The sequence below is a fragment of the Onychomys torridus genome, chromosome 10 (assembly GCF_903995425.1).
Source record: "Onychomys torridus chromosome 10, mOncTor1.1, whole genome shotgun sequence".
Lineage (NCBI taxonomy): Eukaryota > Metazoa > Chordata > Mammalia > Rodentia > Cricetidae > Onychomys > Onychomys torridus.
In genome coordinates this window covers 33,783,301-33,799,506 of record NC_050452.1, presented here as the reverse complement: position 1 = coordinate 33,799,506, position 16,206 = coordinate 33,783,301, and the positions used below count along the sequence as shown (strand labels likewise).

Genomic DNA, 16,206 nt, shown 5'->3' with positions numbered 1-16,206 from the left:
AAAGTGACATTTAAGCTGAGGATAGACAGCAAGGAGAACAGTCCTGGACCTTTATTCGTTGCACTCCTTTCCTAGGGTCTGTGCAGACTGCGTTCTGGAAAATGTTAGGTCACAGGCTCTCTGCTCTTGTCCTGTAAACAGCTTGCCCTTCATGTGTCCTTGATATCCAGTCATGTCCATCACGCGTACATGTGCCTGTTTCACAAGAAGGGTAGCTGATCCCTATGCGGAGCTCCCTCACACATCTCTACCATTCACTGAGCCTTCACTGGTGTTGTATATGCTCAGTGGGTATCAAATAATGTAAGTCAAGACTCTTTCCAATTGTATATTACTTTACTCCTGCTGTGACAAAACACCATGGCCAAGGCAACATATAAAAGAAAGCATTTAATTCGGCTTATGGTTTCAGAGGGATGGCATTCATGGAAGCAGAGCAGAGGAGTGGCAGGAAGAGCTGAGAGCTCACATTTGGATCCATAAGCAGGAAGCAGAGTGTACACTGGGAAAGGGAGTCTTTTGAAACTTCAAAGCCTGCCCCCAGTGATACCTCCTCTAACAAGGCCACACCTTCTAATCCTTCCCAAACAGTTCCAGCAACTTAGGACCAAATATTCAAACATATGAGCCTATAGGGGTCATTCTCATTTAAACTGCCACACTAGCATAGCAGTTTATCAGGATTTCTGTATTTCAGTCACTGACATTAACATGCTGTAAATTTACCATCCTCATTTTCTTGGCAGTGATGACTGGATCTTTTGACTTATACAATGATAGTAGATACATTCTTAGAAATGTTGGAAATTAATACTTGTACCATTGCACAGATAGACCCTATGTAGGTATGAAGCTGAGTCAGCTGGGGCTGTTGTACCTGAGATGCCAGCGTTAATGGTCAGTCATAGAAAACAGGTACATGCCTTCCTGGACTCGTCCTTGGCAGAGAGTTATACAGTAATGACTCTGAAAACTTACCAAGCATCAGAATGACACGGAAGACTTGACCAAACGTCCTATACTCTCCTTCCGAAGATTCCAGCATGGAGCCTTGACTTCATGTGCACAAGCTCTAAGTGCTACTGACCTCCTTGTCTAGAGATCATAGCATAGGTGCCACTAATGTGCCTGGGAACAGCTGAGGAGCGCAGCCATGGAAGCATCTAATGAGGTCTGCACAGGTGGTGGTATTGGCAGCCGCGGACCTTCCTGAGAACCCAAAGCCAGGGAATGAATGTGCACCATTTGTCTGCTCTCTTGGAGTTCATTCTTTACTTACATTAGAAGAACTTCTGTTCTTCTGTCGGGGAGCCTGGTTCAGCCAGCCTCATTACCAGCATCTCTGCGACAACCACAGGGTTGTAATGATAACAGATGATAATGTGCATCTTTTTAATTGTTTCAGGGTGATCACAATTCAGACATTCATCTGATCACGAGAGAAAGAGATGAGCTTCAGCGCATGCTAGAAAGATTTGAAAAATACATGGAGGATATACAGTGCAATGTGAAACTGCTCACAGCAGAAAGGGATAAACTAAGTGTCCTGTATAACGATGTAAGAAATTGGTCCAATTAGTCCAATAGGTTGTTTCGAATCAATTAGCTAAAACAGAACCACTCTGTGTCCCACACATTTTCCTAACATGTGGGACTCTATGATTTCCTTCCCCATTAAGATGATCCGTGGTAGTAATTTCTGTTACCTTCCTCTCAAAACAGGTATTTCTCTCTTTTTCATGTTTGTGCTCCTTTTCTTGCTTACCAGTGTGTCAGGTCAGTTAGAGATTGTCTCTTTGTTCTAAAGGTAACTGACAGATCTTAGAGGGCTCTGTGGCAGCTTTAGACATGCTACCACATATCTGAATCCCAGGGATAGACTGGGTATGCAGCCACTGTTTGAAACATTGCCTCTTAAGTTAGCCTCTAAGTCTGAGAAGCTGGCTCCGCTGTCAGAGCGCCTGCCACACATGCATGAGGACCTGAGGTCAGATCCTCACACCTAACAGCGGGCATGGTGGGTCTCCAGAGCCTGTTAGCCCAGGCTAGCCAGTCAGCGAGAGCCGGTGGTGCACGCACACTCTGAGGGCTAGCTCCTGGGGAAAACCTGCTCTGGGGAGGCCAGCATTGCCACAGCCTGGCCCTGCTACGGAGCGGGAGCTGGCAGGTGGTGAGTTGACGGGGCGAGTCCTGGGGCACGTCCCTTACCGTTTTGACAGGAGGGGAGACATGTAAGTGACGGGGCACCCTCACTTTTGTGAGCTCTTCTAGGACTTGGCAGTGCAGTCATTAATGGACCCACTTCTGGAGTCTCCCCCAAGTAGACTTAGCTTTCTGGAGTCTACCTTGTTAATTCTTCCCTGTCCGTCTGCTTCTAGTTTCCAGTGTTTTGTGGCTGCAGCTTCTCTCAATCCTCTTGCCTTTTTAGTATTTAATTTTAATCCTTTCCCTCTTATTTTATTGGGCTTTGGGAAGAAAGGGAAAGTGGTGTGTACTTACTATACCCCTACCCCACCCCTTTTAAAGCGATGGAAGCTACCAAAGTACTTTTATGTCTTTAATGCTTTAAGGCGAAGGAAGAGCTATCTGCACTAAAACAGGAGTCCACTAACGCGACCGTCTCTAGCAACCTTGTTAGCTGTGTGGAGAAGGAGAAGGAGCGTGCGCTGTTTGACTTAAGAAGAATTACAGCAGAAAACGAAGCTCTGAGAGAAAAACTGGAAGTAAGTAATTCAGTTTACATCTTTTTGAAAGGTAATTTATTAAGGATTTGGAAAGAAGTGAAAATGGCGTGCATTCATCTACCCCTCCCCCGCCGCCTCCCTTTATAACTGCTCTTTCCTGTGAAGTCACTACTTAGAACATGCATGGAGGCGGAGCTAGCACAGCAGCGTGCCGGCCCAGTCTGAACCACTTTGTGAGTGTGCGGCCCACAGCCAGGAGTATTCCATCATCAGGGAGTGTTGTCCATAGCTTCTCTCCTACCATTGTGGCAGCGTTGGGCAGTCACAGCAGACACATTTGACCCCAAAGCCCAAGACATGTGCTCTGGGTCCTTGGAGAAGCAGCGTGCCACACCCTGAACTCGGGATTGTTGTAGGTCAATAGTGGAGTCCTTTTCTCCTCTACTTAATGACAATGGTTATTTTTCACCTAGCAGACAATTTACCTGTTTAGTGCAAGGGACAGTTCGTGACTTTTGCTATTCTTTTCTCCCTGTCTTTTATAACTCCCACCATAATCAATCTTAGGAAACTCATTACCACAGTAAGGAACCTCGTATCCATTATAATAGCTTCACTTTGCCCCAGGCCTCCTCAGCTGTAGGCTCTGCTGATTCACTTTCTGCCTCTGTGCGTTTGCTTTCTCTGGACATTTCATATGAACTGAATCATTAAATTGGGATTTTCTTTCATTTTGTGATGTTGGGCACTGAACCCAGGGTCTAGCGTATACAAGACAATCACTGAGCTACATCCCCAGTCCACCTGTGTGTTGTAATGTTTGGTGTTTCTCAGCAGGATATCCAGGTTCATCCATGAGTAATGCTCATATGAGTATTTGTGTGACATTTTCGTTTCCCTTTGGTAGATTATAAGTCTTATAATCACTCCCAAATAATTGTGTTAATACATGCAAAGTCTCATGTACATCCACACAGTAAGTTCTGAGTGTTCTTGTTTGGAAGCTGTGGTTACTTCCAATTAATATTGTGAAATAAATGCTTTGAAAGTAGCCACTAAAACTAGGAACAAAAAAATAAACACTTTAAGCATAGTCTTACAAATTTTAGTTAAAGTTTTTATACCCAAAGGCAGTGTAAGAATGTTTTTAATTGGAGTCTTTTGGAATGCTGCCTTCTAGAAATTAAAAAAAAAAAAATCAGTTAACATTACCAGTGAGAAAGCTTCTGTGCAATATGGCATCCTTTAGCACAGCTACTCACTTACCCTTTTCCATATCTGTTGTAGTGACCAGAAATGTAAAAATAGACCTCTTAAAAACCATATTAGACTGACAACTCAGAAAGGCTGCATTCAGATGAGCAGAGCCCTTCGGGGTTGTAGGAGGCAGGCTTTTGCGAATTTACAAGAGACCTTTCCTTCACAAACAGCGCTGCTCAGCTGACTCCTCCAGCCTTCTGGAGTGTTTCCGGTCCTCTCCTGGCCATTCTGCTTTCCAGCAGCCACCGTGACTAAGCTCTCCCTGAAAGCTCTGTGACAGCTGTCAGTCAAGGCCATCACTGCTGCCTCCTGAACAACTAAGCTTTTCCCAGGAAGGTTCTGTTCCAAGTGCTTTCTAACAGCCATCACAGTAGACCTTCACAAAAGGCTTTTCTAATAGTTCCTGTTGACAGATGAGAGCAGAGAATTTAAAGAACTCGCCTAGCCTCACCCATCTGTGTTTACAGTCTCCTAGAGCCCTTATCCTTCTCCTTTCCATTGTTTGTGCCTTTGTCTTCTGGCCCACTCTGTTGTGGTTGTTCTCATATGCATTAGTATCGTGGGGCCCTTTGTGCTGACACGTCTAACACTGAGTTTAGACTCATTCCACAGATGCAAATCTGCTCATGTTTCTTCTAGTAAAGTTCATTACCTGTTACAAGATCATAGCGATCGGCCCTGGCCTATTTTAAGGCCTGCCATCTTTTCCCGACACTCATTTTTGCTATTTCCTATTCCCTTTTTTTCAAGGCTCCTGGCTTAAGGGACCTTTTCTTGCCACAGATCTTCTGCACAGATGACTGAAAAAGTGTGCCATCTCTTCCAATGTCCTTCTCTATCTTTACTTAGTTTTAACTCCAGGGTAAACATCCAGGCTCTAGATTCCTTTTGACATAGGAAAATAAAGCTCCTTGCCTAGAAAAAAAAATACTTACTTATATTTGTTTTCCTTTATTCTTGAGAATTTCATGCATGTACACAATGAAATATGATCACACATATTCTTCTTAACCCCTCCCAACTTCCCTCATGTTTCAATTCCTTCCTCCTCCCTCCCTCCCTTCCTCCCTCCCTCCCTTCCTTCCTTTCTTTCTTCTTTCTTTTTTAAATAACCCACTAACTCCAGTTAGTGCTGTCTATATGCTCATGGTTTGGGGCCATCCACTGGGCATGGGATACTACAGTGATCATATCCTTACAAAAGGATGCTCTCCCTGTTAGGATTCTGTACATGCGCAGTTTGGGTCTAGCGTCTTATGTCATCAGGGGGCATGGGTGGGTATGTACCCGCAGCGTGGTCGCGCAGTCCCCTCCTTAAAAAGCCGGAAGCGGACCCCCACCCCTCTCTCTTTCCTGTGTTTCCTCTCTCTGTCCCCACTCTGCTCCCACCCCCAGGCCTGCTCTCTCTCCCCCCCCCTCCCTCCCTTTTCCCTCCAATAAAGCTCTAAAAACTAACATTGTGTTCTGCCATGGCCTGTGACTTTTCTGCTGACCAACCAGCGCCATATTAACCATCTCTCCCTCCTCAGACTATCAACCACCAATAGGTCCTCAGTAAAGGGTGTGACCTGGAGACCATATACTCCATCAGTGCAACAATGTGGGCTGACTTGATTTTGTGTATGCCTTGTGCACTGACCCCAGCAGCTGTGAGTTTCTGAGTTCATGTCCAGAAGACAGGGTTTCAGGGCACCCTCCCCAATCTCCCAGCTCGCACATCCTTTCTACCCCTCCATAATGTCCCCTTCTCCTAGGTGTGTGTGTCGGGGGGACTGATAGAAATGTTCAGTGTAAGGTTCTTATTCTCAGCACTTAGGCAGTTCTGCAGCTCTCCATTGACTGGCTCACTGCAAAGAGGAACCTCTCTGACCAAGGTCGAGAGAGCTGCCCAGGTGTGTAGCTGTGAACATAAATATTTGGAGGCACTTTGACAGCATGGGCATTTAGAACATCAGAACAACAGCAGGTTCTACCCTACAGACTCTGACCTCTGTAGCCTTGGCCTTTGGTCAGGCTTCCAGCTTCAGACATGCAGTTCCGCTCTGTGGAGCAGGCCTTGACTCTGACGAGAAGGAGTTAGCCTGTAGCAGCCATCACTGTTGTACCAGTCCATATCTTACCTGGCAGGTGACAGTTGCAGCATGCAAGGTCCAGGGCTGGCTGCAACTCTGCATGCCATTCCTCCTTCAGCAGCTGCATAGCACTTCCTAGCGCCGTCTGTTTATTTTGAGTCAGGGTCTCTTGTCACTCAGGCTGACTTAAACTTGCTTTAGAACTGAGGATCACCTTGAACTCTTGGCCTCCTGCCTTCATGGCTTTAATTTAGTTTCTTATTTTAGGTCTGTCTTCTTTATGAGGCTGTATAAAATCTATGATGTCAGAGACTTTACTCATGGCTGCACCTTGCTTGGTGCTTGGTATAGAGCATACAGCAGCACTGTTTAATTGATTTAATTAATGTGCAATCATGTCAACTATAGTTTTCCAATGGATAGCATGAGCATGAGTATGCATCTCCCCTGGAAAAACAGTGACCATTGCATTATGTGTCCTTGACTTGGCAGCATTGGGACTTGTGGGTTGTAATGTAACCAGAAAATGAGCCTTCGTCTACATCCTGACCAGCAGTTCTTACACCTGGTCTTCTACATTCTGTTGCCTATGTCTTCCTGCTTGTGTGTTTTCTTCTTTGTGTCCTGTTTTTCTTACATCTGAGTTCTAGCTCAGCTGTAGAGCTCTAACCTAGCATGAGGTTCTTGGTTCAGTCAGCAGCCCTGTAAAAATTAAATGGGTGGTGGGGGCCTTACATCTCCTCTTGGGAGGGCGCATTCCTGTACTTGTGACTTAGTGTGCTGCTCTCTGTATGAAGCCTGTGTTAACAAGGGTCCATCCACCTAAGTCTTTTTAAACCAGTGCACTCCATTTTCTTTTCTGTGCTTCACATGAAGGTTGGCTATGTGACTTTTTCAAACTGAAAGAATGCTTGTATAAAATGTCTGACCTTTCTAGAACACTCATAAGAGAGTCTTTGAAATAGGAGACCTAGCTCTGCAAACTTGCTTTACTTTTGTGATTATTTGGTACAAATGAACATTATCTATAAACTTCTCTTTCAGAGTATCCAGGAAATGAATGTTTTTGGAAAATCAGAATTAGAGAAAACTATTGAAGATTTTACATATATGAATCACCAGGTAATTTATCAAAGGATTTGGGGCATATTATATTAGATGACTGACTGCCAGTGATGCTTTTAGTGTATGCTTTTGAAAACTGTAATATGCAGTGAGGAGGAGTGTGTGCTCTGGGACTTGTTACTTGGTTCAAATCTGGCTTCCTGTCTAGACCAGTTTCTTGGCTCTTCTGTCTTCCAGTGTTTTTCATTTATGACATAGGACTGGCATTTCCATTTCTCAGGGTTTCTGTGAAAATGTAATGGGTGAACAACACACATGCCACACTCAAGAGTCCTGGAATATTACAGGCATTGGTAGTAGCTAGCTGTGATTATTGCAGTTTGGTCCTATAAATGTAATTACAGAATGCAAACAGACTACAAAGTGAAGCTCACTGTTAATTTTCTTTATAATTAGCCCACAGTCTCTTCAGGAGATTGCTTACAGGACTTCCCCAGAAACCCAAGTCCAAAGACTCTTCAGTTAGTTGTGTAAGATGGTATAATATTGCATATAACCCAAATATCCTCCCATGTTCTTTAAAGCACATTTAGATTTCTTTTAGTACTTTAAACATATAATGCCTTACACAATTGCTGTTGCTGTACTGTGTTGTTCAGGAAATAGTGATAAGAAAACTGTTGTATCTGTTCCGTACAGAAGCTACCACTCTAGGCTAACTAGATAGTCTACATTTTCTACAGTTGGCTACTCTAAAATTTCAGGATTTATACAGAAACCAAGAGCCAGAAGTCACATAGAAGTTTAAGGAACACTGGTACTGGGTGTTTAGGGCCATCATAATTAAGGGACTAATTCTTAGTTCTTATCTGATGAAACCAGATGTAACAAATCCACATAAAGGAACCCAGCATATAGAGAAACCCAGATCAGTGAGTAAAGAGTGATTATTTAGTAGTTCTTTCCTGAATGAATGGCTACATATATTAAGGTACCAAGAATAAGAAATTGGCTCCTGCCTCAAGTAGACCATGCCCAGAAATCATTTTAAGATTATTTACAGCTAGCTACTCAGTGCTGAAGCATGAGGTTCACACAATGTCTGCTGCCTCTTTGAGCAGGAGCCGTGCTGACTTGGACCATGGCTACAGCAGCCACTGAGAAACACTTCCCACCGTGCGAAGAGGGAAACACACACCCCCAACCAGCCTAGTCTTTCACTGGGGTTTACACTTGTTCGCCCTTTTCTGCCCTTGAGCCAGCCAGGCTCTCATCCTGTTACGAAGTCTGACTTCTTTTTGGTGGTGTGGCTAGTTTCTTCAGCGGCCGTCCGTTCCTTTTTCCTCACTTTCCTTTCTTTTCTGGCCGGAACTTGGAGGTTTTCAAACTCTGCGCTCTGGTGTTTGCTCCCAGCTCTCACTGCAAACCTGGCTGAAGGCTGCCAGAAACAACTAAGCCGCAGCATGCATGCTTGGCTGCCTCCAGTTTCCTCCTCCAGGTTCATTAGTCCTCGATATTCCGGCCATTATCACAAGTCTCGGGGCACGTACAAAACTTAGGTTCTTTGCCACAGCGTAACACACATACATGGCTTCTAGTCCTTTTCCCCAGAGCCCCTGTCCCCGTCTGAAACCCATGAACCTGGCATTTAGCCGGTCCTGTAGCATTCTGCTCTTCTCCCTCAGAACTGCCTAACCGGCTCTGCATTACAACAGTCTTGGTTTTTGGTAGCTCAGTTCTCCAGACTTTTCTATAAGCTAGTCCCAAAGGCTTCTGAACCACACGGTTAGGGAGTCACAGCAGCCCACTTCTCCCTTCCACTTTTCTGTGTGTTAGCCTGTCGTGTCTGTGAGCAAGACCACTTATGGAAAGGTTTGTTTGGGTTCGGTCCATGGCTGCTCCCATTGCGTGGCTCTGGAGCCAAAGCAGAGCTTCGTGGTGTGGAGGTCATGTGACAGCCAGAGAGCCATGAAGAAGGAGGCAGGGACATGATACATCATCCTAGGCCATTCCCCAGCAACCTCCTTGCTTCTGGGAGGTCCTGCTTCCTGAAGTTATCACCCGCTCCCCAAACAGTGCCACTAGCTGGGGACCAAGCCTTCAAACCCCTGAGTGTGTAGTAAACATGTTCAAACCACAGCAGGCATGATCATAGCAGCTGCGTGCTGACAAGTCAGCAGCTCACTCCTGAACAGTTACTGTGTGGGAAAGGTCGGTAAACTGGTTCCTAGACCAGACGCACTCACTGCTCTGTGAAGTGGGTTTTAGTGAAGACACCGACTGGCTCATCTGTTGTGTTTCTTCTGTCTTGTCTGTGTCTGCTCTCGTGCTTCCCTGGAGAGGTGGGGACAGACCATAGGTCCCCAAAGCCTGAAGTATTATGTGTACAAATACGTGCTTATAAATCAAATGGTGGAGTGCTGTCAAGCAGAAATATGATGAAAGTTACTAACATCTACATGTATGACTAGTACAAACGCATGTTGTACCTATACAGTAAGTTGCTGAAGAAAGCATGCAGTGTGATTCTCTTCATGTAAGGATCAGAAACAAGCAAAACTAAGCAGTGTGTGGCTTAGGAAGGAGTGTTACTGTGATGCACTGAAGAAAGGCAAGATGGTTGGTGTGGTGGTGCATTCCTGCAGACTCAGTCATGTGGGAGGCTGAGGCAGGGGGTCACTTGAGCATAGCAGTTCAAGGATAGCCTGTGGAACATAGCAAGATTCCATCTAAAAAACCAAAACAGAACAGAAATAAGATTCAGGGTTGGGGTTTGTGTGGCAGAAGAAGGGTATGACTAAGGCCTGCCCACCGAGGGTCAGATGATATTTTTTAAGTCATGTAAGAGATATTATTTTTGTTTTATAATTTGTTCATATTATACATATTGTTGTATGGGAAAACTAGGTGTATTTGCTTGTCCATTTCTACATGAAGTCCAGTTTTAATTACAATAGCTTTATTGTTTATTTTAGTATCTCTTATGGTAAATTTATTTGCATTCTTTTACTCCCAATTTGTTTTGGTTTTTTTCTTCTAAAATACTTTAAGCATAAAGTGTAAGGTACCATCCGTTAGAAATTGCTTTCACTGGCATTTCATTGAATTTATAATTTGGTGAAATTCTAGCACATTTATAGCATTGTGTTCCTACCCAGAGAAGCATGGCCATCTACATTAAGTCAGGTCTTATTTTATGCACTCAAGGAAAACTATCACTGTGTTTCTTACATAAATTTCGACCTTTTTTGGTTACATTCTTTTCAGCTCTCATTTTTGTATAATTCCTGTTTACTTATTGCAGGTTTTGAGGTTTTCTGGGGGGAGAGTGTCTGTTGGTTCCAAAAGCTGGAGATGAACTGTGGAGGGATTTTTGTGGGTTTTGTTTGTGTTTTAGGAAGTGCCTCTTATTTTTCGTTCTTAGTCTCCCTTCCTGTTTCTTTACTGTCCTTGTGTTTACGTGTTTTCTTGCGTTGTCATGGTGATAGTGAGGGAAGGCAGGTGGATGCTCCCATCCTGACATCTCCTTCATAAGAGTACAGTTGATGTTCAGGGTTTTATCAACCTATTATATTTCCATAATTGTCTTCTAGAAATATTAGTAAAGAGTACCTATGAAAAATAAGACATTGCCATATATATGCTTATTAATGTTTTAAATTTAAATTATAGCTTGAAAATGAAAAATATGAATTGCAGTCTAAAATAATTCTATTGAAAGAAACAGTAGAGTCCCTGGAGAACAAATCCAAGCTGCAAGCTCAAAAGCTTAGCCATGTGACTGGGGACTCCTGTCATCAGAAAACAGAGGTGAACTCTCTTAGGTAAGTGTTAAAGATTTCCTTCACCCCGGGTCATAACCGTGCTGTTGTGTTCTGTGTCTTTGCACAGTGCTTCCCCGAGCTAGCCTCATGGGACAGTTTTCCTGGAGCTTTTAGGAAGGGTGCGGGGAGGTCTGTGTGCTCCGACTTACTGAGTGAATCTGGAGAGACCTGAGTGTCCGTAGTCTTGGAACTTCCCGGAGTTGGCGTGGTCATCAGAAGGTCTTCAGTAAATATCTGAGACCCTCTGCTCTGTAGGGAAGGAGTCCTGGGGCTCCTAGACCCTTAGGGGTCATTGCTTCCCTTTTCTCCCCTCTTTTGAAATGATAGAAATTCAGATGTTTCATGTCCTTTTTTAACCCTTTCTGATTTGGAAACAAAAAATTAGCCAAGGGGTAGAGAAACTAACTCTGGTAGCACATAGAGCATGGATTTGGAGTCCTAGAGACGGGGCATGAGGTCACGGGTGAGGACTGAGACAATAGCAATGAACTTTGCAGTGTTAGCTACCCCCCCCCCCCCCGCCCGCCCCACATTGTAAAGCTGTCATAAGCAAACAAATAAATAAACAAATAGAACAAAAGGTAACTAAGATCAGCAGAAAGGCTTTGCTCTGAAGAGTTGGGGAATCTCTTTTTCTTAGTTATATTTACCATAAAAATTAGGAAGACATTTTCCAATGTCAACAAAACTTTTATCTGTGAAACCCAGTAATGAAGCAGTAACTGCAATCAGAAAGGATGGCAGTAATGGTGATTTTTAAAAAGACTGACTAAAGTTACCACTGGAAGGTTCCTGAGCAGTAACTGGATTGGCTACTGTAGTGAACTGAGTTAGGAAATAAAGAACAAGTTCAAGAATTTCACCTGCAATTCAGAAGGATGGAAAGAGGTGAGGAGAGTCAGACAGACCCACACCCCAAACCAGGAGTCACAGCAGGGTGTAGAAGAGCAGCAGCATGCCCTGGAAGAGCCATTAGAAGGAAGGCCAAGGTTAGCATTGGCCAGGAACAGGCTTGCCCACGCCGCCGTTTAGCTTTTCTCCCTGGATGCCTTACCACTGCCGTCTTTATCACATGGGCTTTGGGAAAAGCTAAAGGAGACCACAGCTTTGCCTCCCCTCCCCCATCCTTCTGTCTGCGTGTATTCTGTGGAGGAGAGCTGGGGAGCTAGCCCCTCTGCCGGCCATTCAGCTCCAGAGTACAGACAGATACAGTGCTGTAGCTTTGTCTGCAGAATCGCTAATCCGCCCTGTTTGCTTGTGTGTCCAGCTCACTGGAGCTGGCGTTTTTCTTTTCCTTCAGATCCTAACCACCTCTTTCTTTTCCTCACAGATGACCTTAGAAACAGCTGCTGTGGTTGTCCTCTTTTGGGTGCCTTAGTCTGGTGGTTAGCTCCTTTGCAGTTTTTGTTCTGATACTATGAGAATACTATTTTCTCTTATGAGTTCAGTCTGCTTCTGCCTTCACCTACGTGACATTCAGTCACTGTGTGGGAAGAGAGGGTTGTGAGAATTGCCCTCTGCCTGTACAACCTGGCGTAGTATGATCTTAGAACCCTGCCTTACACCAACCAAATCTCCGCTCCCTCCCTCCCTCCCTCCTTCCCTCCCTCCCTTCCTTCCTTCCCCTCCCTCCCTTTCTCTCTCCCTCCCCTTCCCCGCCTGTGTGTGTGTGAGAGACACAGAGACAGACAGAGACTATCTCTGAGAACGGTGTGTCTTTCACATTCCCATGGTAAACCCTGGTGAAAGCTTGAGTTTGAACTGTCAGGTCCAAATTCAGCACTAAACCCGACACAAACCACACTAACCGTACAGGCGTGGGAGAGCACGGTGCAAACATTGTGCCGTTTCCGATGCAGTCCATGGAGTGCTCTGAGCACATGATGTCCATACAGGAAGCTGATTCTCAGGTGGACGAGGTACATGCTCTTCTGCCTCATGGACCATCTTCTCTTTCCCTTCCTGTGTGCTAGGATTTTTTCCACCAAATTCTTCTAAACAGGCCTCCTGGATCAGGCACAGCTCTGATTGTAGACACAGAGGCTATTTGGTCTGGTTTCTTGGTGGAGCATCAGAAGACAGCGTTAAACAGCAGTTTTGAGCATGTGAATGACTCCTGTATCTCTTGTGCTGTGGTAGTTAATGAGGTCTAGCAGTGTACAGGCTCACCCTAACAGCCACAATAGGAAAAGGAAATGTCTGTGTGCTGGCATGATGGCGGGTGATGCCTCCTCATAGCAGCCAGAGCCCGAGTCAGCAAGTGTACTGTCAGTCCTCAGTCGTTTAGACTATGTGGGCTCTCTCACCTTTGAAACTGGCTTCTGAAATGCAAAGTCACTGTAGACCACGTGTAAGCTGATGATTATAGATCTCTTCCAATGATACAGTTACTTTTATTTCTTTTAATTTCATGTCACAAAATGTTTTCCTCTGGAGATCCTTTTCACTTAATCATAAAAACTCTTTGCAGCTAGAAAGAAGTAAGCAATAGGCCATGGTTTGTCAAGCCTTGCTCAGGGAAAGACTGTTTTCCAGACCAGTTATGCAACTCACTTTTCTCAGTCACTCCATAGCAGGCAGCCTTGATCTTTGTACCTGCTGGCCAACAATGACGCATAAAGTTGTCCTATTGTTCTCAAGACACTTTAGTTTGTGGGTTGTCACCTCAAGTCAGTGCTCCTCCCACTCGACATCTAGACTCCTGTGCTCAAATGCTCCTCCCACTCGACATCTAGAGTGCTCCTCCCACTCGACATCTAGAGTCCTGCACTCAAGTGCTCCTCCCACTTACCATCTAGACTCCTGCACTCAAGTGCTCCTCCCACTTACCATCTAGACTCCTGCACTCAAGTGCTCCTCCCACTTACCATCTAGACTCCTGCACTCAAGTGCTCCTCCCACTTACCATCTAGACTCCTGCACTCAAGTGCTCCTCCCACTTACCATCTAGACTCCTGCACTCAAGTGCTCCTCCCACTTACCATCTAGACTCCTGCACTCAAGTGCTCCTCCCACTCGACATCTAGAGTCCTGGAACCATGAGCATTCAGCTCAGCCCTCTGCTACCTTAGTCTTCCTTCTGTACCTCAGTTAGAGCCAGGAGTATCACATATTTATTTAAGATGGAAAACATGCTATAACAGAGTTTCCTGGAAATGACTCATGAACTCTAGGTGGATCTGTGATTATGCCAATAGATATCAGTTGTTTTCCTGGAATTTGTTTAGATCTATTCAGAAATATGCTGATATATTAAAAATGTTAGGTATACTCAGAAATATTAGATATATTCAGATATATACAGCTAGTTTCCCTTGAGAATTATGTGCGAAGGAATTAGAAATCATTTTAGATAAGGAAAAGAAGATTCATAGGTTGTGCAGGATGTCTAAAACTGTCTCTGGGGCATGCCTGCCATATTTTCTTAACAATGAGAACAAGAATATTGCTACCGAATGGCAGTGGTGAGCTTGTGGAGCTAATAATACAGTTAGTTGTTCCATCCCACCTCCTTTTCTGGTGTACCACGTGATGCTGTCCACAGCCTTGTAATGGGCTAGAACCTAGGTCTCAAAGGAGAGCCTCCACGAAAGCTCACCATCACTTTCCTGTAATAGGCCATTGAATTTCCAAACCTACCTCTCTTAGATGGAGCTTTATTATAGAATTTGAAACATTTATGATGGAGGAAGGAACATTTAAGAAATGTCTTAAAGATGTTTTAGGTGTACTCTGTCATGAAAGGAAATAATTAGTTTTGTCCCATAAACTGAGAATGCATAATCATTGTAATATCACCACAGAATTTAAGGCTGAGAGGTGATTGGAGCCACGCACACAAAGGTCTGTTAGATGGAGAGCCAGAATTAAGTTCAATTTTACCACTTTTTTTTTCCTGCTGGGAGATCATTTCTTTCCTGTGTATGTGTAGCTTTTAAAGCTAAGAAACTGGTTCGTTTTCATTGACAGCTTGGTTTGCAGAGTTTCTCTTCGAGTTCACAGTGAGTAAAATGGGGTGACTCAGCTCTCCCTTGAGAGCGCCCCTCTCAGCTTCTGTCAGGAAGACTGTTGGTGTTGTCCTCCTCTCTGTCCTGGAGCACAAGAGCCAAAGCGTTGCTAGGACTCACCTAAGGGCTTCCTTCCTTCTGTCAGTCCTGATGTTACCCACTGCCTCTGCCAGCTCCACCCCCACGAGCAAAGCACCCACTCAGAAGTTACATGCAAAGGAGACACCAGTTCTGCCTAGAGTTTGAAGCACTGCCGACCGTTTGCTCTTCAGCAAGGCCTCTGTGGGCCACTCCATTTTCCTGTCCGCTTAGAGGCATTGATTGATCTCTGTATTCCGGGCAGAAGGCAATATGAGGCAGCCTACATTGCACCTTTGTTTTTGCCCTGGAAGTTTTGTGACCGTGGACAAGGACTTTTTTTTTTTTTTTTAAACTTGGGATAACAGTCCCAATGGAACTCCTCCAGAAAATGAACTCACGTGTACACAGTCCCTCCCCTTTATCCTTTCCCTGCACACGATGGCCCTAGGTTTTGGGAGTAGCCACGTAGACTGCAGATACTTTTCTCAGTTAAAACTGCCCGGACCTCGTGTCTTTCTTCCCTGGTTTGGCTCAGCTGTACAGTTCTCCAGAAGTCAGTCCAGTTTGATGGCCCTTCCCACCTCTCAGTCATCACCATTCACTTGCTGTGAGAATGCTCAGTGTGGATGTTTTCTTTCAGAATACCCCTGTATTGCTGTACAACTTCTATGTTTCTGTAGAAATGTCCCATTTTACTCATTGCTTTGGGAACCAGACCTCTTCCTCACTAGGCATCTCTAAGTCAAGCTGCCATTAGTATCTTCTTCAGTGTCTTGTCCTCAATGAAAACCCAAAGGAAGCTATTCCCAGCCAATGGCCTGAGGTGAGAACCGTCTTTCCATCCAGGCTGGGTAAATGCTTCCCACTCAGAGGTAGAAGCACTTGGAAGCCTGTGACTGTGAGAGCCAAGAGTTGCTGTCACAGGATGCTCCTTCTGAAGAGGAACAGTCACTTCCAACTAGTAACAGACTCTGGAGACACTCTTCACCAGAGACTGCCCCCACTTCCATGAATCCTTTCCCTGGTTTCCCAAAACCAGCCTTTAGTCTTAACCCATTGCACTGTAAGAAATGCCCACCTGCCTTCTCAGCTTATTGTGCCCCACAGCCGCTGCCACTCAGAGTCACAGAGGCCGAATGATGAGCTCACAGGGTCAAGATAGTGAAGGCTTAGGACCAGTCTGGAGTGCCCAAAAGACAGGGCTGTCTCTTCA

General features: G+C 44.8%; 1 protein-coding gene across 2 annotated transcripts in view; it reads left to right on the top strand.

The window, feature by feature from the left end:
- Cep135 (centrosomal protein 135) overlaps positions 1-16,206 on the top strand; it is a 62,137-nt gene that overhangs the window by 26,686 nt on the left and 19,245 nt on the right. For both annotated transcript variants that reach the window (XM_036201193.1, XM_036201194.1), the window contains exons 12-15: positions 1,406-1,558; positions 2,571-2,723; positions 7,061-7,138; positions 10,754-10,905. In XM_036201193.1, coding sequence (XP_036057086.1) covers positions 1,406-1,558; positions 2,571-2,723; positions 7,061-7,138; positions 10,754-10,905 — 536 coding nt within the window. The remainder of the gene's footprint in view (positions 1-1,405; positions 1,559-2,570; positions 2,724-7,060; positions 7,139-10,753; positions 10,906-16,206) is intronic.